Source organism: Phycodurus eques, chromosome 5 (genome assembly GCF_024500275.1).
Source record: "Phycodurus eques isolate BA_2022a chromosome 5, UOR_Pequ_1.1, whole genome shotgun sequence".
Lineage (NCBI taxonomy): Eukaryota > Metazoa > Chordata > Actinopteri > Syngnathiformes > Syngnathidae > Phycodurus > Phycodurus eques.
The window spans coordinates 16,577,760-16,602,456 of NC_084529.1; the positions used below are offsets into that span (position 1 = coordinate 16,577,760).

At 41.3% G+C, this 24,697-nt stretch overlaps 1 protein-coding gene across 3 annotated transcripts in view; it reads right to left on the reverse strand.

Moving 5' to 3' along the window:
- Positions 1-22,880, reverse strand: part of sema3d (sema domain, immunoglobulin domain (Ig), short basic domain, secreted, (semaphorin) 3D) — a 50,643-nt gene extending 27,763 nt beyond the window's left edge. For 2 of the 3 annotated variants that reach the window (XM_061677774.1, XM_061677776.1), the window contains exons 1-3: positions 8,621-8,702; positions 8,248-8,492; positions 1,343-1,503 (exon numbers count right to left, since the gene is read on the reverse strand). In XM_061677774.1, coding sequence (XP_061533758.1) covers positions 1,343-1,503; positions 8,248-8,492; positions 8,621-8,652 — 438 coding nt within the window. In that variant the 5' untranslated portion in view covers positions 8,653-8,702. Of the gene's footprint in view, positions 1-1,342; positions 1,504-8,247; positions 8,493-8,620; positions 8,703-22,617 lie in introns of those variants that run through there. The other variant, XM_061677775.1, reaches the window with a different exon arrangement.
- Positions 22,881-24,697: the final 1,817 nt, after the last annotated feature.

The following is a 24,697-nucleotide window of genomic DNA, read 5'->3' on the forward strand; positions in this document are numbered from 1 at the left end:
CACTCGCAGGTCAACCTGGGCGGCATTAACACTGAAACATATGGAGAATGCATGTGTGTGTTTGTGTAGAAGTGGTTGTCAAATGGGTATTTATTGAATGTATATGATTTAGTGTTTACATATAATAACCCATAGCCGACAGTCACTTTCAGTAAGCTGTTGAAACAATACTGAGCACATTTCAGTGTAGCCATGTACTGTATACACTGGAACAGAAAGCAGGAATCAATCAGTCCAAACGTAACATAGCATGTTAGGGTTTAAATGTCAGGACATGAGACGTTAACTTGCTGTCCTTAATCATGCGTGCTTGTCATAGGCAGATGTTATTAAGACCTTGACAGTGACCACAAGCAAGGGTTTTGCATTTCGGAGAATTGGATGATTCCAGTATTCATGGTTCCAGACTTGTCCCGCTAAAATTTGAGACAGTTTGCGACCAGTAAATTTGCTCTGCTCTTCTGCTCTACACTTGTTGTACACAGTTGTTACCGATAATAAACGAGGTGGTTTGCTCGAAAAAAAAAAAAGAAAGGCGGCAAACACTGAAGAAGAGGGTGGGTCAATGTGTGTACGCGCAGTGGGCAAATGACCACTGTGATTAGCTCATGTGTGAAGAGGCAGTTCTTAATCGCGCAAATCCCCCATGTTCTCCCCGTACCTGGGTGGGTTTTCTCCGGGCACTCCGGTTTCCTCCCACATTCCAAAAACATGCGTGCTAGGTTGATTGAAGACTCTAAATTGCCCATAGGTGTGAATGTGAGTGCGAATGGTTGTTTGTTTCGATGTGCCCTGCGATTGGCTGACGACTGGTTCAGGGTGTACCCCACCTCCCACCCGAAGATGGCTGGGATAGGCTCCAGCAGCCCGCGACCCTAGTGAGGAGAAGCGGTAATGAAAATGGACGGATGGATGGATGGATCGTTTCGTTCTGTCCTGCATCTTCTGTAGGACCTTCTTTTTAGCGATCCCCAAAACATGCATGTTAGGGTCCCATTGAAGACTCTAAATTGTCCATATGTGTGAGTGCACATGTTTGTTTGTTCATATGTACCATATGATTGACTGGTGACCAGACTGGTGTTCACCCCGCCACTCGCCCAAAGTTAGTTCACCTTCGACCGTAATGAGGCCAAGTGCTATCGAAAGTGAATGGATAGACCTTCTTTGAGCGGGTGTAGAAGTTCTTACAGCTACTCCAAACACTTATGCATCGGCCCAAACAAACTGTCAACCCTGGCAAACGGCCTGCATAGCTTGTAATGTTAAATATTACTGAGAGAATCATATTTGCTACCACGTTGGCACTCATTCATATTCACATTCCCCTACTGTTGTGTACCTTTCTGGGACCTATGGCCAGGTTGTCGGGGTCAAGCAGGTAGATGTGATCCCTGGCTCCCAGCAGAAGATGACCCCTCTCCTCATCCAGCAGCAGGGAGTGGGACAGGAGGCCATCGGAGGGACCCAAAAACAAGGAAACGCTGCCTGCTTGCAGCAGCTCTGCCCGAGAGAAATGGCAAAAACACAGACAAATGACAGATTCGTTCCACGTTGTGTGGAAAAATGTGGACGTGAAGTCTCTACACAAATATTTCAGCAGGATATTGCTTGGATTCTTTCTCAGCGGAGCAAAATCCCCAAAACAAGCACTGGATTTCCTCTTCTCGAGAGAAACGTGTCTTGGCTTGAAGTGAAACGGTCTAATCCTATGTGGTTCAACACCGTCACTGAGAAACCGGATCGAAAAAAAAAGATACAACAGCAAAGAGTCTGCTATGCCTGTGGGTGTGTTTATGGATATCTGTATCAGGGTATTTTCACAGCCTGTTCATTGACCATGAAGACATCTCTCAAGTCAAGGATTTACATTCCCAGTGTGCAGATTGAGCGAAGAAAAGCAAATGCGTCATCTCAAGCCATCTGTACCGTAAACTGATAAGATGCTAAAGTAACTCTGGCTATCTTGACCATCTTGTATCAGATATCCTTCATTATCCATCAAAATCTTGCCCTGATGAGCTGTGAAAGGAAGAATTTTGACAAATTAGACCAGTGGATCCCTGCTAAGGAACACCTGTCGCTGTCCGTAAGACGAGTGAACTGATCTGGATTGTGTCTCCACAGTGGCATGTGTCGGGAGGCATGTCAGAAGCTACGTAGAAAGTACGATATCGACATGGTAAACAAAAGAAAGCAATGTTAGGACTTCAATAATTTTCCATTCTTCTTGGAATGCATCCATTTACTGTATTACAAGACGTCAATCAAACCTTTGAGAAGAAAAGGTCAGGTTTTATGTTGCCCCCATGACCTGACCTCAGATAAGCGGAAGCAAATGGATGGATGGATGGATGGATGATGGTTTTGTGTTTTTCCTCATCCCATTCCCATTGTTGTGTCTAAATTACAGTTCTTTGTTGACCAATTAACAGTCTAAGCTCCCTTCTGTAGGCATCATTCCACCGCAATTAAACCAAACTGTACTTTTTGTCTGAAACAGAGCTTCATATAAAGTTGTACTTCGATTGACAAGTTTAATTTGTTAACTTGTTTAAAAAGTTCATGCCCAGGTTTCCACTTTTTGCCTTCCATATACCTTGTTGTTGCAAGGCCTCGTTAAGCCTCCAAAGCTGGGAAATCCAAGGATAACTTTGATGGGCAGTGTGAAAGTAGCTTTCGACAACAAGCAAAATACTTTCTGGCTTTAACAATGGAAATTAAAGTTTGAGGCAGTTGTTCATTGAGACTATAGATTGCTGACAAGAGACATATACCCAATGATCTAATGCTCAACTTGCCTTAGAAAGTATTTTTAGAATCAGTGAAATTGTGGATATAAGTTTTCCTTAAGGATTTTACAAAGGAGACCAGTAAAATGGTGACAATGAAGAGTACAGTAGCTGCTGATCTATTTCTCAACCTGACTAAAGCGGTAGAAATTTACCGACAATTGAGCCAATAATTTTATTTTTCCTCTCTTACAATTCAAATCGGCCAAGAATTGATTTCCAGATGTCTCTGAAAGATTATACTCAGTGATAAAATAATAATAGTAAAACAATGAAATACAATTTTAAAAATGCAATAAAACAATAATAAAAACTTCAATATTTCCAATGGCAAAACCTTGTGTGTCATGGGTTGTACCACAGACTCTGCGACATGCAAATGAATGATAGCCATTTAAGAAGCGACCTAAAGACAGTGCTGTTGAAGGACATAAATGGAGGACCAACTGCATGTGTTTTAAAGTTTGTATAACCTGTCTCACAAGTAATTCACCACAATACAAATGACAGAGAACTGACTACAAGCACAATGAAATTACCAGATATTCTTCCATCTGTCTTTTCTACTACTTTTCTGTATTATTTATTTTTTTATTTTCCAGCAGTCTGAATGCCCCGTGGCATCATGTGTCCTTGTCTGAAATGGGTGTGTGTACCTCACTTTCGAAAGTAATGTGTTTTCCTCCAGACGTCCCTAAAGGTTTTTACAGACAATCTGTTCAAGAAATTACAAATGAAGTGAATCAAGGGCAAGATGATGATGAACAAATGGAAGGATGCTCTATGACAGGTTTATTCAGGTTACCATGGAGATGAATGCTGACTATACTCTCAGTGCAGTGTCCTTTATGGCAGTCTGAGGAAAACTCTCATCTTCCAGTGCGTCAGTGCAGAACCGTGCCTTGGATAAACTTTGGCTCACTGTTTGGGGAGTCCTGTGGGAGTCACTCTGAAAGGATTGACACTGTGATTACCCTCTTGGTGTGAAGGATTGGAGAGGTTACTAACCTTCAATATTTGAACTTCTCTGTCTCATCCAGTCCTCACAATCCATCTTAATACCTCCTCCTAAGCAGAAACCCTCGCACACACAACCACACATTCACAAAAGCAGCGCCACTTGTTCATATCTTTCACCCCCACGCACCTCACACTCCTGGCAAAGGAGGGAGATTAGGCCCGCTCACACCATCGGCGAGCGCTAATCTGTTCTGTAAACATGCAGGACAGCGAGTCCTTTTAAAACAGCCTGCCTCCTTAGGACCGTGTTGCACACCTTTCCCAAAAGAATGACAACCTCCTTCAGCAGTAAGGAACTTTTCATTTGGCTCCACTTGCAAGGCATTCACACACACCTTGAGTAAGACATCAGCAAACTGGCGTAGACAGTGTTGATAAACCAAATGTTTTTTGTACACCCATCTGCTGTTGCCACTAAAGTCAGCCAACTAAGCATTTGTACCAGGCACAGCATTTAATTTGAATCCCAACAAACGTTGTCTCAGTGCGTAACTTTCTTACATTGACTCGCAAGCACGAGGAAAACATGCAACTATTAACTGAGCCAAGTGTTTTACCCAGAAACTCAGTTCATGGAGACAGACATGCTACCCACTAGCTCACTGTGCTTCGCTGGTGAAGTCCTAATCTTCTGTTTCCCAAGTTTTCCCCCATTTTTTTTTTTTTTCTTTTTCTTTTTTTGGGGGATGAGCCTTCTCCCAATGTTCCTGGTAAAGGCGTTCATTGTGTGTACTTCTTCTTCCCTCAATTTGATTAAGGCTTGTCTCTATACAAGTTTGGCATAGGTTTTACGGGCAGATGCCCTTCCCGGCTCCGACTTTCCTTATTGATCCGTGTTTGGGACCTGCAATTAGGCTTGCCCCCACCCGCAAAGGCCAGGTTGGCCAAGTAAAGTAAAAATAAAAGTAGATATTTCTGTTATATATACAACAATCAAATGAGTAGCAGTAAATACAGCAATAACAGAGCCTGCCTTCTTGACGACGTATTCTTACATCACAGCGCAAGCTAGTGTATTGCACTCTGTTCTTAACCTTGAAAATGTCGTACGTCATAAACCAAGGATCCCTTGTAACATCAAGCTACTCAGAAGTAAGTATGGAGCACAACATATTTAAGATTGATAGTCAGCTAATTTTGTGAGCAATCTGCACCTGCAATTAACCATGAAGATGACTGGAAAAGGTCACCCGTGACTCTGCCGTTGTTTGAGGTCCGTGAACCAGGCACGATTCTGCTGCTTTGATCACTTTCCTTCAGTGAAGGGGAGTTTTCATGGGACGTTAGCTCCAATGTGATGTATGAAGAATGTGCAGCGATGAGACGAAGATGTGTCCACTGTCTGACCGAGATAACCAAACATGGAAGTTTTTTCTACTGTCGCAAACTCTGAAATCTAAAAGGGTATTCCCCTGAGTACAAAAACAGCTGAGCACATGGAAAACAGAGAAAAAGGATGCCAAAATACTGAAGAGTGTACATTCAGATTCTGATTCTGTCATAATGGCTTGGGAAGAGAAATATGAAAGATCTACTGCGGTTTTGAAGACTACCTTAACTGCTGAGTAAACACTACACAGCGCAATCATAATTCCCACAGCTACTTGCATTTTATTTATGTTTGACACTCGGGACATAAATATGGATCTATTTGCAGCCACGTAGGCTTTTGGAAGCCTTTGACCAGGGGAGAGCTCTGTGCATTGGGTCAGCCTCGGTTTACTTTCAGGTTGCTGTGGGGATTCTGTTTTATGAGCGGGACTGAAGGTAACTTGTGTGGTTTCTGTCGGTGATACATAGCGTGAGCGATAAAAAGACTTTGAAGTAACGTTTGTGCTTCAGTCTGAAATGAATAATAAGGCAAGCCATCATTTGGCTTTACCCTGGTGGCTCAAAGCTAATACCCATGGAGAACACAGCAGCAGAAAATGGCTGATATTCACTCAACAGACCAAACCAGACTGCTTTAAACCAGGAAATTGGACTTGCTGACAAATAGCACTGCTCCACATTTCACGACAGAATATGCTCTCAGTACTTTCAGGTGACAAATTATAGGAAAACAAACAAAGTATCTTGGAAACCAGCCACTGAAGCAACTTTAGACAAGGCCAGTACTGTATTGGTGAGGTTAGCACCATTATTCCTTCTCTTATTTGATGTTAGAGGTGGTGACTTTTACAGCTTGGAAACATACTTGTACATTTTTCACCCAAGATAAATTACAAAAAAGTCCAAGTTAGCCTTAAGAGCTATATTAGTTTAGACCAAAAGTGGGCAACGTAAGGCCCATGGGCCACGAACAGCCAGCTCCGTTCTTTAATCTAGCCCACTAAGCATTTACACGATAAAAAAAATAACTCATTCATTGCATTCATTTAGCATTTTTACCTAAAATTTGTTCATTAAAATATATTCATTTTGATTTATTTTGCATTTACTTTGTCTTGTTAGATAATGGGTTTCATGATTCATTGTAAATAATAAAATACAAAATACAGTCGTGTCTTGAGATACGTTTAATGGGTCCTGTCAAATCATCTTTCACCATTGAAATTATTGGAAACGCCATTAATCTGTTCCAGCCTCCCCCTCCCCCCCCAAAAAATTGTTTTGTGTCTTTTTTCGTGCGATTTGATCACCAGGGGGCAGTATAATACAGTCAATGTAATTTGTTAGACCGTCGATGGCTACTATCAAACTCATGGCCCGCGGGCCAAATGTGGCCCGCCATGTCATTTTATGTGGCCCGCGGGATCTTGAAAGGTCTTAAAATAAATCAATTGAGCAGTTTACACGTAAATTCACCATCAACTACATTTCCCATAATACATCGTTGCCTTACAAATTACTGCCAGTGATGGTATCTTACCAATAGGTGGTAGTGTACCCGCGCGGATCAGTGTAAACTAGGGGTTTTATAAGTGACTCGAGAAACGTCTACAAATTATCCCAAAATGTCGTGAAAGCAAAAAATGTATTCAGATAGAAGGCTTTTTCAACATAGATTGGAAAACCAATGTATATTTTTCTTCTGCTGTTTCCACGGGCCTCTGTATTGATGCAGACACGTGTTTACAGTATTCACTATTCGCACATTTCTCATTAGCAGGTGGTATTTCCTTTGCTCTTCATACCAGACCGATTTGTATTTTTAAAATGCTAACTCTGTCACCAATGTTCTGAGAAGTGCAAAATTGTCTAGCATAGCCAAAAGCTTTTGAAAAGGTTAGTCATAACTTGGGTTTGGAGGTATTCTTCTTTATTTACTTAAATAGTTTGATGGTTGATTGATGAGCAATGCGAGTTTCTTAGGATTCATGTTATAATACCAGGGCAATAAGTAATAATAAATAGTTATATAACAATATCAGAATCAGAATCATCTTTATTTGCCAAGTATGTCCAAAACACACAAGGAATTTGTCTCCGGTAGTTGGAGCCGCTCTAGTACAACAGACAGTCAATTTACAGAACACTTTGGAGACATAAAGACATTGACAAAAAACAATTGTGCAAAAAGATGCAGAGTCCTCTAGCACTTAGAGCAGTTCGAACGACTAATATTGCAATAGTCCGGTGCAATGACCATTGTGAAAAGGGCGCCGAGACTTCAAGGAGTGTATGCGGTTTAAAGTGACGAGTAGTGCGATCATCTGGGACAATGTTGGTTGTGCAAATGTTACAGATACTCCTCAATCAGTGTGCAATATGTTGAGGAGTATAGTTTCATTTATTTCTATTTTTATTCTTTCAAATGGTTTTTATTTATTTCTTCTAACTGGCCCTTCAACGGCATCGATAATGCCAATATGGCCCTTGGTGAAAATGAGTTTGACATCCCTGGTCTATGGCATTTTGCATTGTCTTTTCACATTAGGCCAGCGGAAGGCAAAGTCGTGTGGTATTTTTAAACACCCAACGTGTAATTGTCTTTGTTTTATATTTAGTTTGACAGTAAATAAAAAGCTTGATGTATGTTTTTGGAAGAATTGTTCACTATCTGCCAAACTGCTGCTTGTTGTGAAGTGAGTTGAGTTCGCCCGCCGACTTCACAGCACTCGTATCTTGAATTTCTGCGAGCAGTTGGGTCACTTGTATCACAAGACACCACGCCATTAGAAAATACAATTCAACAATGCATTCAACAATTTTTTGTTGTTTAATTCCTTTTTCATACAGAGAGGGAGGTGCATACAGCCTACTATTCTGTCAATCCTACAGAAAAAGGGTATTTTAGTTTCTCCGTCATGCAGCATCTGTAGTCACTTAGAACATACAATCGGAAAGGAGAAGGCCAAAAAATAAATTAATGTAATAATAATAGGGGAAGGTTAATCATAAATTGAGGTAAGCACTGAAAGGTTGTAAATAGTGGCCAGAGAAGATCAACACCCGAAACCATCATACAAATCAACAGTGTGACAACCCTTACCTCTCTGGCTCAGTTTGACGCGAGGGACACTTTGTTTGATGCTCACTCCAAACGGGATGATGGCCAAGAACATCAATCCCACTAATGGGACTCCTGAATGGGATAGCGCTCTAACCCTGCTGTCTTTCCTGCCATAATTGCTGCCAGACATGCAGCGCTGAGACCCATCTTCATTTGGACTTGGATGACTAGAGCCTTCTTTCGTCATGGCGCGTGGACGGGTCTGCTTTCTCCTCTGTGCTGCCCTGGAGAGAGACCAGTGCATAAGATGAAGCCAGGGAGGAGCAATCATAAGTGTGTGTGTGTGTGTGTGTGTGTGTGTGTGTGTGTGTGGAAGTCTATTCTAAGTCCAGTGTAGGATATGTACACACACTTTTGTTTGTGACCATTGAGCGGCTTCACCATGGAGCCCTGCAGGCATGTCGCCCTCTCTCCTCAACCGTCCTACCTCGCAGCTCTTCCCTTTTGTGTTGCCTTTAAACCTGTTTGCTCACAACAGAGGTCAGCCACACAAAATAAGTTACACTCCGCTGTCTCCTCCTACATCTTCTTTTCACCCAGATTTAATCCTTGGCCTAATGATACTTGGCAAAGGTTCCAAGCGCTCACCGATGACTCTGTCAGTTCGTCCTTTATGCCCTGTTAAAAAATGGCCCTTGTCCTGTATGGGACTTAAAGAGGCCTCCGGCACATGAACATTAGTTCACACTCAGGGATGAGTGAGATGTATGAATTGGCAGCCATGGGAACACTCGCAGGCTTTTTATCACGAAAGGGCCAAGGACAAGTCCGTGAACATGGGGTGATGTGGAAAAATATGTTTTTGTGATGCTCTGAAGTAGGGATGGGCATGATTAATCGATGATTGAGTAACCGTATAGAAAGTCACAGAATATCTGGGAATCGGGTGGGACCAAAAACGTACAATTAAAATTCACTCTCAGATGTAAAGAACAGACTAAAACATTGATATTTATACAGTACCAGAACAAAACAAATTTACCCCTACGGTGTAGGAACCAGCTACTCGAAGCAGTCTTTCGATGAGTTTTAGATTATGGTCACGTTATCTGTAGACATGCCCCTGTCTTCACACTAAAAGCACTGGACTCTGTTTTTCACTCTCCACTTAGATTCAGCTACTCCACCCATCACTGCACTTTTTATCAGAAACTGGGATGGGCACTTTTATCTGCACAGCAAGATATGCATTGCCTCATCTTTATAAATCTTGAAAGGCTTCAGCACTTTATTGAAGTCACTCATTCACACAGTTGTTATCATGCAGCATTTCAATAATATGATCAAGTACTACAGTAGCTTGCTTTTGAATGTTTGCGCTGTTGTTTCTTTTTTTTTTTTGTACCATGTCCTCTTCACATCATTGAAAATAAGGACTTGCCCTGTGTGTTCTTTCGAGAATTCAATTAAGGCTTGAAATGAAATGAGTGTTAACAATTTTTTGGGTGGAAATACTTTGCTTTCTTTTGCCATACATAGTAAGTGCAGGGACATTTCTTTACACAAATCCAGAGTACCAGGTAGTTAGCGGGCTAAAGCGTAAAAAACGGCACTTTTAGAAGAGAATAATTGGGTGATGTGTTGGGGACTCCAAAAATACAGTAAATACATTTCACAAGGATACATATAAAATTTGCTTCAGTTTTTTTTCAGGCTTGTTCTGGTCCGCAAACTGATTTATATGTTAAAAGAATAATAAAGATATTTGCAGTGATGAACTGAAATTTCCCTCAAAGATGGACATTTGCTAATTGCATGACTTAGGGGGCACTAGTTCAACGGTGAGCATAAAAGTAGAGAAGGAGGGTAAATCATTCATTCATAATTACTCATGTGATTGAATTAAGTGATGTACTAAAAATGAGCAACATACTGCAGTCATCAACAAGGTTTGAAGCAGTCTGGATCAACATACAGTCTGACTTCTGATGTTTATTGTTATATGTGGAAGCTGTATTCTTAACAGCCATTGCCTCCTCAACTTTATTGTTGCCAGAGCTGAGTTTCAGCAACAAGTGTTATTCAAGCGATACATTTCACATTACTGCTCAATCATTAGTTCTATGCTATGGGAATTTCCATATCCACCACTCCAACTGCCACCCTCCGTAAGAGCAATTGTTTCCCACTTCAACGAGGAAGTGATATATTCCAGCTACAGATTGCATCTGTTGAATGTATTGAATTACCACATTTAATTACACACCAGCCGGGTTGATCAAACCTGCGTTCCGGCTCATTTGACAGCATTCTGAACCACGAATTAACCTGACAAACAATGAAGTGCTTCATGAACCTCGAGCATACCCTTGTCCTCCCCCTTCAGCACTTCGCTGCTACATCTCCTTGATTTCTCCACGCATTCCCTCTCTTGTAAGATAATTAGCCTCTCAGTGACCGCGGGAACAAAGTCAAGCCAAACTAATAGCGGCGACGTAGCAAGCACGCCGCTTCCGCTTGGAGTCATTGAGAGTATTCTTCTCAGTCTTCTTTTGTCAAACTCATTACAAAGGTGATTCAGAGCACATTCATTCATTCATTCACACCCACACACAATGATTACAATATCCAATGGCATGTTGGCAAGAGTTTCCATTCCCCCACTTGACTTTTTATTTATTTTCCATGTTCTGCTTTGCGTCGTGCTGTTTGAAAGTTGAGTCGGTTACATTGAACAAGGGCTATGATATCAGGCGCGCTGTCCCAATAAACCAGAGAGGATTAGACACAGATAAACAAACTGTTTAGTTTAGATGACAAATTGAGGCATCTGTTCTGTGCCTGATGGATGGCCGATCAGCGAAGTGGTTGTGTAAGTGTGATAGACAGGGGCATTTCAATTGGACGTCCTTGTACTGAAAATTGTTTGTAAAATGTATTCTTCTAAACTCTGGGACTAAAAAAAAAAAAATCTGCTTTGTGACTATCTGTCAAGAACACATCTGCAGGCTGTCAAGTGCTATTTAGCCAATGAGAGGCCTGAAAACACAAGAAAGGGAGCACATTCTGATGCTCCAACATAGTGAGAGATAAGTTCTATATTTACGCTATATGTACAGTATGCGAAAACTTTTTCCAAGTATATTTAAAGTGAGAGTGCAACTTCATGAGACATTTGAAGTTGAAATAAAGACACAAACTGTCTATCCTGTTTTCATGGTACCAAAACACTTTCAGGATGTTGATAAAGGGCCAAAACTCGTAGAACAATGTTTTTAAGACCAACTCATGTTTGCATAGACACGGCCTTGGACTTTTCAGTTTTGTCCAAACCAAAGAAGTCATAGGACTGATTGTGGAACTGTCCAAAGAGGTGGTATTTTTGTAAAAAAAAAAAGAAATCTGTAAAAGGTTTTTGAAAACTGGGCCCAGCAGAAAGCCAACCCCCCCCCCCCCCCCCCCCACACACACACACACACAAATTAAGGGATCACTGCAAGGTTTCAGTTTCTCTGGTTTTGCTATTTTCAGGTATGTTTGAGTGAAACTCAGCATTTTTGTTTAAGTCTATAAACTACTGAAGATATAAGTCACAGATACAAATACAGGTACCGGTATTTTCATTTCATTTGCAGGAAATAAAAAAATGGTCAAAATGCTATGATAAAGGTAAGAAGAATGGTAGCGTTAATGGTTTCTTCTACGGCCCATGCTCTCACCCCTTTCCACTGAGTTTTCTGGAAATTGGCCAGCTTTGCATTCTCCCTGTTCTTGCATGTATTTATTATTTTTTTAAAAAGTAACGATTTCTTTGGTTTCCTCCCACAGTCCAAAAACAAACCTAATTGTCCATGGCTGTGAATGTGAGTGTCAGTGTTTATCTGCCTATATGTGACCTTTGATTGGCGAGGTACCGGTTCACCCATGATGGTAGAAAACAGATAGATGGATGGACATACTTCGATGCCTTAGGTCAGGGGTGTCAAACTCATTTTTGTCACAGGCCACATCGTAGTTATGACTTCCCTCGGAGGGCCGCTACAACTGTGAGCCCATATAAATGAAAGATGACCTCATATACTGTAATTACATACAGTATGCACAACACATTGATGAATAACCAGTTTTGAAATCAGAAGCCTATAAAAACCTATTTTATTTCGAATATTACATTTCTTTTCAAAGTGGGATTGGTAACAAAAAAAATGCTTGCAGATATCTCAATGGTATTACACCAGAACACCATCCATCCATCCATTTTCTGAGCCGCTTCTCCTCACTAGGGTCGCGGGCGTGCTGGAGCCTATCCCAGCTGTCATCGGGCAGGAGGCGGGGTACACCCTGTACTGGTTGCCAGCCAATCGCAAGGCACATACAAACAAACAACCATTCGCACTCACAGTCACACCTACGGGCAATTTAGATTTGTCAATTAATGCATGTTTTTGGGATGTGGGAGGAAACCGGAGTGCCCGGAGAAAACCCACGCAGGCACGGGGAGAACATGCAAACTCCACACAGGCGGGGCTGGGGATTGAACCCGGGTCCTCAGAACTGTGAGGCTGATGTTCTAACGAGTCGTCCACCGTGCCACCACACCAGAACACAATGAACAATTTTGATTTGAAACAATCGGCACCAGTGTACATTCGGGTGGCAGAACGTGAGTGATTACCGCTGACCTGAACTGCAAACAATGACTAAACTTGTTGTCTTTGTAGTATAGCCGCCAGATGTGCTCCCAAGTTTTTTCGTTTTTTTTTTTTTTTTTTTTTTTTTTTTAAATCTAAAAAAAAATCAAAATTATTCCAGCAGAGCCTGTGGATGAGGAGGATAAAAGGAGGGTATGTCGTAAATAGTTGTACAGAGAAGATCGCAAAACTGCCTAGAGGCGGAGTAGCCACTTCAAAAGGGACAAACTAAGAAAAAATAGTTTATCACAGGTATGTACAAAATGTTTGGTTGGCTTGTCATTGAGTAATTTATCAAAACACAATGGCAAGCCTGCTAGCTAACGTCAGCGCTATCCATTTGAGCGTTAAGAGCACGTCTGTACCATTAATCCAAGCAACCGAAAAATCAATTAGATCCCTCAATGAACGTGTAAACTATGTCTGAGTTTCCGCCACGTGTATTTTTGAATCAACATACCTGTTGAAGTGTGCATTATGGCTAGTGTTGCAATATAGCTCACGGAACATCTTCTTTTCCACTGAAACTTCACACGTTCTATTTATGACGCAAGGTAGAGAAGAAGGCTAAAATCATCATGCAATCAATGGTCAAATGACATGGAAGGGTTTGTTAACTTGCAGTGCAATCGCTTGGGATTTCAACAAATCCTAACTTGATTCAATAAACCCAGTGTCACAAAAATAGGGTAGCAGCCTAGACGTTGGGCCTCACACAAAGGTGCTCAAAAAGCTCTCTGACGTAATTTGGCAGGAAAAGACACAGTCTATCCAGCTTGACAGTGAATAAAATAGATGAAGAGTGACAGCAGTGGTAGAGAAGCACACAGCTCTGTGCCATGCGAGTTAAACAAATTCAAGTGTTTCCTGGCAGCTCCGGCCTGGAGTCCCCCATGTTGTCTTTGGCAGAGCGGTCTGCGTACGGGCAGTGGGAGTGGGGGTAAACAAACCTGACGACATCCGTGGCAGATTTAATGCCAGACGTCGGAGCGGTGCCGCCTTATAATGCAGACATGGGCTAAGTATAGTGGCAGTCTTCATCTACAACTCAAAAAACAACACACACACTGCAAGGTATCGGTTTCTCTGGTTTTGATATTTTCAGGTATGTGTGAGTAAAACTCAGCATTTTAGTTTAATTCTATAAACTACTGAACATATAAGTCACAGATACAAATACATTCATTCATTCATTCATTCATCTTCCGTTCCATGTACTGGTATTTTCAATTTCATTATTTGCAGGAAATAAAAAATGGTCAAAATGCTAAAAAATGTCCATTGTTTTTTAGTCTCTTCATTTTTTTTCAGTTCTGCTGGATATTTAGTGACTTTTCCAAACCGTCTAGCTACTTTTTTTTGTTTTTTTTGTTTTAAAGTAACAATGCCAACAGTGGTTGGCATTGCCTTCCCACATTGGAGAGAAAAGGGAGATTTGCCCTGATGATTTAAGAAGTCACAACTGGGAATGACTCACGATATGAGTTAGCGGTTAATGTTCAAAATGTCATCATAGATTAAAAAATTAGGGAAAACACACTTCACATTGTCGACATATTTATTTGTGTGAATGTTGACTAACTCATTCACTGCCAGGTGTTTTTAAAGCAGTACATTTCAGTCCCAGATTTCCAGTTGTTTTAGAGCATTTTGACCAATCTTTCAAGACCCGGCGGAATATTTCCGTAACATTAGCACCAAGCATACCAAAAAGAAAGAGTCAAACTGTTTTTCACCAGAAAAAAATAGTTTATAAATTTTTCCATTCTTTAGTAATCAGCAGTAGAACAACACGCCGTGAGCGACGCTGACTCACTGCATAGCTTGAGTTTCTCATGATCACGACTGCCATCTGCGACACATCTGTCTATTTATACAATACATATACCGGTATTTACTCTGTTCGAGTCTCAGGTGTCTAAACTCGTCCGACTTGTAACATGTTTTGCATTTCTATCCCTCATAATCAACACTGCAAGCCTAGATTCACCCCTAATCTATAGCTTCAACTCAGAAGTTTAAATCGAAAGTAATGGAGCACTGCCATCAACAGAAATCTGTTGATCATTACAGTAATTTACAAGCCTGAACAAGACCCTCTTCCACACTTACCCGTTGAAAATTTTAATTAAGGAAGACGTCTGTGGATGTAAATCGTTGGATTCCAGCTGCCGACAATAAAGTCCATGGCGGTGAATTAGTTAAAACAAGACAATTTACTGCTTTGTATCAATACATTAAATTAATATGTATCACATTTGAAGTCAGCATGCTGGCATCGCCCTTGACAACCATTCCAGTTTCGCACATGAAGATTGAAAATGAATTGCCCACCCGTTGTAACATGTCACATTCTCCAGTTTACCGTACCATCAACAAGGCGAGGGGCCTTCCCCCGGCCGTCGGTCCGTTCACAATTATCCCAAAATGTAGCCAAAGTCGTTAAAAGTAGCCAAACTTTTTTGAAGGACATTTCCCGGCACAGGTTGTCAAATAGCAGATGGCAGCGAAGCGGTGTGGCCATGGGAATTCTCACACGCAGACCACCCCTAATGAGGCAGTTAGCGACAACCCAGGTGCCCCGTGGCGGACGGCCATTATAAAATCCCTCCATTTCGCCATGACAAGGTGCATTAGCCGGGCTATTTGTCAAGTCCCGGCCGCTGAGCAGACGGAACAACGTGGATAATTGTTCCTAACTCTTGAGACGTTCTTTGTTTTTCTTGGCAATGTTCAGTCACCCCGTTTTTTTGTTGTTGTTATTGTTTTGTTTTCTTTTTGGTAACCTTGCGTTTAAGCATGCAACTCCCCTGCGAGTCGGTGTGAGTTCATGTCTCAGTGAAAACACAAGGCCTCCACTGGGCCACACAACTGGTGTTTTCATTTTAAAACTAGAGATGAGAAGTCTTACACTTTTACATACTTTTACTTACACCTACATGTTTTTTTTTTCCAGCTGTAAATTGAAGTGTATCCTTCAGTAACGAGGGACAGGTTAATTTTAGTTTTGAAAGGTGGGGTCACTTTTCATAACTTGCTTTTTGCATTCCCTGAAAAACATCTCAAAGTGGATTAGTACAACTAATAGAGAAGAAAGTGTTCAGGGTTTTACATCATACCCTGGTATCAAGTCCCATTTCTAAAGGCTAAAGAGAGAGTGAAAAAGCTAACATCGGAAGAGAACGAAAGGTGCTAAGACAGATCGATCACGAGTCTCGCAAGATTGCTGACACTGTTTCTAATCAAAAATGATAAAATGCTAACATGAAAGCAGTTGGTATGCTAACATATGACAAGAACAAGGCGCTAAGGCAGATCACTGAGGCTTTTACATCTTCCCTGGAGTCAGGTACTAATTTGTATGAGAATTGGGAAAAATGTTGTTGATGTGGAAACAACACAACAGCAACCCGAGTACAAAAGGCACTGAGGCAGATCGTGTAAGTCTTACTTACTTACACGAGTCTGGTACAACTTTCCATGAAAATTGACAAAATGCTAACATACTAAAAGTTGGTATGCTAATATACAGCAAGATAGAGGCCTAACTACAAAAGGTGCTACGGCAGATGGATAAAAATATTACGCCATGCCCTTCTAGTCAGGAACTATATTTTTTAAAAACAAACAAAATGTTAACAGGCGGCACGGTGATCGACTTGTTAGCACATCTGCCTCACAGTTCTGAGGACCCGGATTCAAATCCGGCCTCGCCTGTGTGGAGTTTGCATGTTCTCCTCGGTACTCTGGTTTCCTAGCACATCCCAAAAACATGCATGGTAGGTTGCGTGAAGACTCTAAATTGCTCATAGGTGTGAATGTGAGTGCAAATCGTTGTTTGTCTATATGTGACCTGCGATTGGCTGGTGACCAGTTCTTGCCCAGAGTGAGCTGAGATAGGCGCCAGCACACCCGCGACCCTACTGAGGATAAGCGTTACGGAAAATGGATGGAAATGTTAACTTGCGAGCAGTTGATATGCTAATGAATAATGAATAATTTGAGTAAAAACAAAAGTGCATAGGCGGGTCAAACACAATTTAACATCATGCCCTGGAGTCAGCTACTATTGCTCATAAAGCTAACAAAATGCTTACATGCTAGGATTTGATATGCTAACATAAAACATACATTTCTTATGTATAAAGCTACATAGCGACCTGAGTACATATCTATAGAGTGCTCAGGCTGACTGATAAGGATTTTTCAATATTAATATAATTCCGTGTAGCCAGGTATTATTTCTAATCAAAACAAAATGTCAACATGCTAACTTATAGCAAGATAGTCGACAAGTCCACAAGACTGCTTTTGTACACTACGTTCTGACACATGCTTTCTACAACTCCTTTTGATAGCCAATGTGAAGCATGTGACGGTCACGGAGATCAAAACCTCACTCCACGCAATCATACAAAAAACATTTTGGCAACATTGATGACTATGTTTGCTCATTTTGTACCACAGTGATTGGTTTTCTCTGGCTGAAACATCAAGGCAGCACGCATAATGTCATTTATTTGAGAAGTTAACCTCAAACACGACTTGGGTGCGTGCATATTTTTGCCAGGACACGCCATCTGTCTGGTTTTCTCTAATCAGCGTGAATGAAAACTACAGTTGCCCAAATAATTACAATGTGTGGACATGCCAATGTCAGACGATCTTTGAAGTCGCCCGCAATGTGTAATGTAGTGAAAAACATTGCAGTAGATAAGGCCATCGAGCACTTTTCCATGGAAAGTGCAACAGGGCACATGGCCATGAGGGAAGTTTGAATTTCACACAGTTTTTTTACCTTCTTTTAAAAACTATAAATCATAATTGCACAGGCTCTTTTGATCATGGGCTGATTTTTCTTTTTTGGGGTGGGGGGGATTTATGAAGCACACTCACGGTGTTGCATGTTTTGCATCACTTATTTCATTACATCACTTGGGGGGGAAAAAAAAAAAAAAAAGACCTCACAGGACAAGTTGTGTCCAAAATCAAAGAATGCCCCCATGAGAGGACGTTCCAGTTGAATTCCTTCTGTTATGGAAGGGAAAACAAGTTTTAAAGCAGCACCAAGGAACACTGATAGAATTCCAAACCTCCACGCTCCAGCCTGTCTACGTTTAACGCCCCTCTCGCTGTTGGTTAAAGCAAGATACACACAAACGGATTTTTAACATCTTAAGCGATTTTTCAAAGGTGAGAGACCCCACACTCGTGTGCTGACCACACACTGAAGGATTTACGATCGTAAATATTGAACAGGTTTCACATTTACGATTGTTGACCCTGACCATTTTGCATGGACATTGTGGAGGAAACATCACCCTCAACACACACAACACCACAGGATAATTGCTCAGGATAATCTTTAAAGACATCTGACAATCAAGCCTTTGCTGAAAATAATAAAAAATGCTAATTTTTATTCTTTTCAGCCTTTGCTGAAAATAATAAAAATGCTAATATTTGACCCTATTGTTGGTGTGTGTCTACCCTCCTTAAGAATTTGTGATCCTAAATGTTGAACAGGTTTAACATATACGATTGTTAGCTGTTTTCCGAGTTGAAGGGGTGAAAACATCATTCTTAACACACACATCACAGGATGATCTTTCAGAGACATCCGTCCGGTCCTTCGCTGACTTTGATCACAAGGGCATAAAAATTGTCAAATTTGACCCGATTGTCGGTATGCGTGTACCTCGTCTAAGGATTTGCGATACTAAAAAAGTGTGATATTAAACAGGTTTAATATTTATGATTGTCAGCCCAGACTGTTTTGTGTGCAGATCCGGCAGGAAAAATCACTCTTAACAGACCTCAGACCACAGGATAATCGCTCAGGATAATCTTTCAGAGACATCTGAGAATCAGGCCTCTGCCGACTTTTATCACAAGGGAGTGAAAATGCTCAAATTTGGACAGATTGTCCGTACTTGTATACTGTGCTTTAATCGGAAAACAGTGAATACTTCAGCCAACACACCAAAACGGTTTAGTCTCGCGTGGCTTTGTTAAAAAATCGCATTGCGTATCATGTGGCACTTTAATCCATAACTCTTTGTCTATGTGAGGCGGGCTGGATATGAAAGTGATACAGTGTCGGGTCAGCAACTGCGGGCTCCAATAGAAATATGGAAGGTTACTGGATCTGGTGTTTATCACAAGAGGTACGACCAACCCAAAGTGGAAACAAAGTTGTATTGAAAACACAGACGCCACGGCCGTGTAACCGAGACGGGGATGAATATGCCAAAAGGCTTTGTCCATGCGGGACAACAAAACAAGTAACACTACACACGCCGAGCAGGCCGTGACCCCGGCCGCGCCGCGCTGAATTTGTATGAGCACGCATGTACGAGCATATGGGCGTAACCTAATCCCGTCCTGAGGTGGGCAGATGGGAGCAGCGAGGCATGAAAGTGCGATGTGACAGCTCTAAGTGCTCTCACTTGTCTGACGATAGCCTAGAGGATAACACAGCAACACCAGCGTAAGATAGACAAGCACCGGCTCCTTCTATTGTCCTTTTGGTCCGAGCCTGTACCCGCAATGGATATTTTTACATGTGGTTTGCACACTGCATTCTAGAGATTTAGGGTTGGGACATTTTGAGAACAGAAACTGTTTGCATGGAGAGGATCATTCAGGATATACAGTAGGTTTGAAAAACAAATTATGGTATTAAAAGTAATATTGATTTTGCATTATTAAATACAGTCATGTATGTACACACTGTATGTGTATGTGAGGTGCAGGTATTATTTTTGTGCACCTGTACTCGAGGTTCGCCATCCTCATGTTCTACTCTAGTATCTGTGACTTTGAGTGTGTTTGGAGAAATTTTGCTTCGCCATTTTTTGTAAATCGAATTCATCCACCCATCCATTTTCTATACCGCTTATCTTCACTAGGGTTGCGGGCTGCTGGAGCTTATCCCAGCTATCTTCAGGCGGGAGACGGGGTACACCCTGAACCGGTCGGCAGTCAATCGCAAGGCACATAGAAACAAGCAACCATTCGGACTCACATTCACACATACGGGCAATTTAGAGTCTTCAATCAACCTACCACGCATGTTTTTGGCATGTGGGAGGAAACCGGAGTGCCCGGTTTCCTCCCACGTACCCAGGCACGGGCAGAACATGCAAACTCCACACAGGCGGGGCCTGGATTTGAACCCCGGTCCCCAGAACTGTGAGGCAGATGTGCTAACCAGTCGTCCACCGTGCCGGCATAAATCGAATTATTCAAGTTATTTGATTCATCATTGTAGGCGTGTCTGGCACTTTGAAATCGTATTATTTTAATTGATGCAAACAGTTGAAGGAGGTTTAGTGGTGGTCTGGTGCGCATGTGAAAGATCAAGATTAATTATTTCCCTCCCAGAGTCCTCTGTTTCTCTTCCACCTTTGTTGTTATTGTTAATAACCTTTCCATGTCTACAGTTGAGGATTATACAGTGCTTCACATCCTGGGAATGTTTTCACCAGGCCAAACTGGTAGTTTTAACCCCAGTTGAGTGAAGGGAAAACATTTTTTTTTGCATGTGGCCTCAGAAAGGTGCATCCTGAACAATTTTTTCCACAGGAGTAGGCCAGTGCAACCTAGACAGAATGTCTGGCTGCGAGCAATTGGCACCTCATCACTGTGGACTCTGCAAACTTCACAATTGCCGTACATGTGCCCTGTGTACAACGAGGCTAGACTCTTGGGACGCCGTGGTTGCGTGGAACCCAGTAGAAATGTGCTGTAGGCCAAACTGAAGGAATCATAATCGCTTATGACAAGAGCCAGCTCCTCTTTCCCATTCCAGAACTCTAATAGAAAGTGGATTAGGACAGAGCATGTTGTTACCTGTCAACACGTCCTCATTTTAGACTATACGGGCGCCATGCGGGGACGACCCCGGTGATGATGTCATTTTTGGAATCATCTTTGTCTTGGCAACTTGTCAAAAGCCCTCAAACGTATCTTTAGAAATTCACATTCTGCCCCCCGCACCAACCTCAAGCTCCTCTTAGGGGAGTTGCAGAAAAGCTCGGGGAGTGAACCATGTTGAGAGCGCGGCCTTCAGCCAAAAGCCACTAAAAAGTCTCTCTTTTGCTTTTGTGTGCTACTGCACGGTAAATATTCAACACTTGCTCCTCGCAAAACGAAATGTTTGACACACGGTGACTGTAAGCAGTATTTTGAGGGCGGATGAAGCCCTGCGCAATCGTAAAATAGCAAAAACAAAATCTAAACGTGTTGTCACTTCAAGATTCAAGGTGTTTATCGTCATGCGCATCGTAAAAAAAGTAGACAGGCAATGAAATTCTTACTTACATGCTTCCCTTCACGAGTATAGAAAATGTAAACAAAAAAGGTTTAAAAAAAAAAAGCAAAACAGACAAAAAAGGATACTTAACAGACTTCTCACGTATTTCTACACATAACTCTTAGCAATGTGAAAAAGAATATGGAATGTTGATGTGAGTCAGCAGACTCGATTTATACTGCAGGTCCAAGTGCCCATTTCTGATTTTAATAATATATTTAGTCATGGTAAACAAGAATACACAAATAATAACAATATTAAACATTGCGTTTAGTTGGACTGGCCTTACCCCCCCCCCCCCCCCCCCCCCCCCCCCCCCATTTAATTTAAATGAGGGTAATCTCCACTGCGCTGGCCACCGTCTGCAATTATTTATCTTATTTAATGACGACCACACCTCAAATGCAGCATATTTCCATCTTATTTAATAGTCTATGCTTTCTCTGTAAATTGCATTGTGTTTATGGTGCAGTCGCATTGGCAGATGGCTGATATGTTTTGGGTTTTTATCCTCATTTGGAAGAGGCCAGATCCCGTGTGTTTTGTTTTTGTTTTTTTGTTTTGTTTTTTCCATATCACACTGATCCCACTGTGTGTGTGTGTGTTCTGTTGTCACGGAATACCCCAAAACATTATGTAATTTACTCTTCTTCGTCATTTGGCGAATGAATATTCGGGTATAGAAAGATGAATTTGAAATTTCTCATTCTTTTTCAAAATGATAACTCTTCCTGAAAAGAATCTAGATTAATGGAGTTCACGACTCTAGGATCGTCTCTGACTCGGATCTGTGGTGGTGGCCTAATAGAAATCATCAAGAATGAACCCTTTTATATGAAATCTTTGTTGTTGTTGTTGAGTTCTGGATCAAAACACAAATCACATGAGTAAAACCTTTATCCCAAACACACAGAAAGTTTTGTTGTTGTTGATTTTTGGATAAAACAATAAACACATTGGTAACACTTTTAATCCGAAACACAAAAAATGATTTTGTTGTTGTTGAGTTTTTGACAAAAAAAAATATCAAGCACATTTGGGTTACCTTTTTTCCCCCTAAACACACAAAAATGTATCTTGAGTTCGTGATAAAAACACATCATTAACACTTTCATCCAAAACACAAAGAAACTCACAGGAATTGTTCACAAGCAACACTGCTGACCAAAAAAAATGTTTATGAGCATCATTAAGTTATATTTGACTCTTTAAAAGTTGATTGAAACAACTTCGAGCAGTTTGTTAAAAACAATCATGTTAGCTAGGAATGCAAAAATGATAATGACTTCTTGAAAGTCATTCTGAGCTTGTGGGGGGGAAAAAACAATAAAATGCAGTAAAATGTGCTTATTTCTCCAACTGCACTTACATTTGAATTACATCATCAAGGTTGCATCTTACCTGCGCTCAACTTTGCCTCTCTCACATGCGATACACGGCCGTCCGTGTCACACCTGAACGCCCCTCCACTCTGCTCGCTCCCCTTGCCTGCAAGTCAAAATTGCAAAAAAAGAAACGAAACAGCAGCAGCGACAGTTGACACTCCTTCCTCTCGACTCCAAACACACACAAGCGATGCCGTCTGATACGGTGAGCACTTTTCGGCAAAATGTGTCCGCTCCCCTTGCATCCAGCGCTCTTGAACTCTCAGTGCACTCCGAGCGTGTGTTTGCGTGTGTGTGCATGTGTTTGCATGTGTGTGTTGGACTGCAGGCTCGCCCCTTGAGGGACAGACCACTCACTTCTAATTGGGCCCCTAAAGTCAGTGGGAGGGGCCCCTCAGCATCTGTCTAGAGGAAGATGAACAGATAATCTATTCCAGCCCAACAAAAAACACTAAGTCTCACAAAAGTCCCGCGATATTTGCCGGAATCTCACTATATTAGTTGAAGTCTCTGAAGATGTGCTGGAAACTCACAATACTGTATTCTCTGAAGTCTCACGAGAGTTTCTGAAGTCTCACAAGACTTGCTGCAATTTCCCAAGATTTTATGGAGTCTCAAAAGATTTGCTGGAATCTCACAATATTCTCTGAAGATTTACGGGAATTTATGCAACCTCACAAGATTTGCTGCAATCTCAAAAGATTTTCTTGAGTCTGATTTGTTGGAATCTCACAAGATTTCCTGAAGAGTTACAAGATTTTATGAATTCTCCCGAGATTTACTTAAGTATCATGAGATTTGACTGAATCTCATAAGAGCTTCTGAAGTCTCACAAGATTTTCGTGACTTCAAAAATAAAGACCGCTCAAGATTTTTTTGTAACTTTTGAAGCCTATTTTTTTCTGGAAAACATCAAATGGTACCACTTTGTTTACTTGGGCGGTTCCACTGTGTTTTTGTTCCATGAATAGTTGTATAAGTTAATAGTGAGCAAAAAAGAAACTTGCGGGGGGGGGGGGCATCTCCATTTCCGACCTGCCAATAGAGACACAACCCGAGTTTGACGCCATTTCCATCTCCAGTTTCTTACTTGAAAGGCGAGTGGAACACAGCAATATTACGGATGAGTTTTGTGGATCATCTTTTCCGAATTACTTACTCAATGATCAAAGGCCCATTTGACGATGAAGCAGATGTGGCAGTCAAGGGCGAACTCATATGCATCCATGGACGTGACTGCGGGTGGGTAAAGTATGCTTTTCTGAAAAGCTATGCTTGCAAATGTTACTTTCATTTCCAGACTTTAATTGGATAGGTGTAATCAGATTCATGATATGGTTGCAAAGCGGTGAAAAATGTCTGGAAGATTTCAGTTGGAAGTTAACATTTGGAAATTGTTAGCCTAATAGCATAATTGCTTGTCATTTTAACTTACTCTCTCAATATCAATAAAAAATACAAATGTGCTTTCTAAAAATTCTTTTTTTTTTTTTTTTCTTTGTCAGTGTATTGTACATTCTCAGTCAACCATGTCATGGTAATCCGCAAAGGTTGAATTGAGGAAACATTTTGTTTGTTGAATTTGTTGTTTTTTCTTGTTTCCCGAAAATATTCAAAAATCACTTTATGCTATTAGGCTGACAAAATTAGAACCTGAATTATACGAATTTATAAGAAGTAACTACGATTTTTGAGGGGAAATGTATCACATGCGAAATACGTAAGTAACTCTCCTTACCCGGTCACGAGGGCATTGCAGTACCTTAATTGTTTTGATTTCACTTCATTCACGTGGCGGCACTTTCGAAGCTTGGTCATACCTCAAAGTTTGAGTTGTTACAAGAAGCAAAAAAAATCAACCAAGCGATGGTCTGTAACTCGAAAAACTAACTTGGGGCACTCGTAAATCAAGGTACCACTGTGCTCGCTGAAATCTGGGAAATCGAGGATTATCCTTAACTGTATTTTCCCAAGCTATATTTAAGTTCCGTATTAATAATAATTTCCATTCACGTGCTGTGGTTGACCTGCTGGTTTCATTCCAAAGAGCGTTACATTTTGCAAACGCAGACTGAGATGGCCTCTTGTTGTATGTT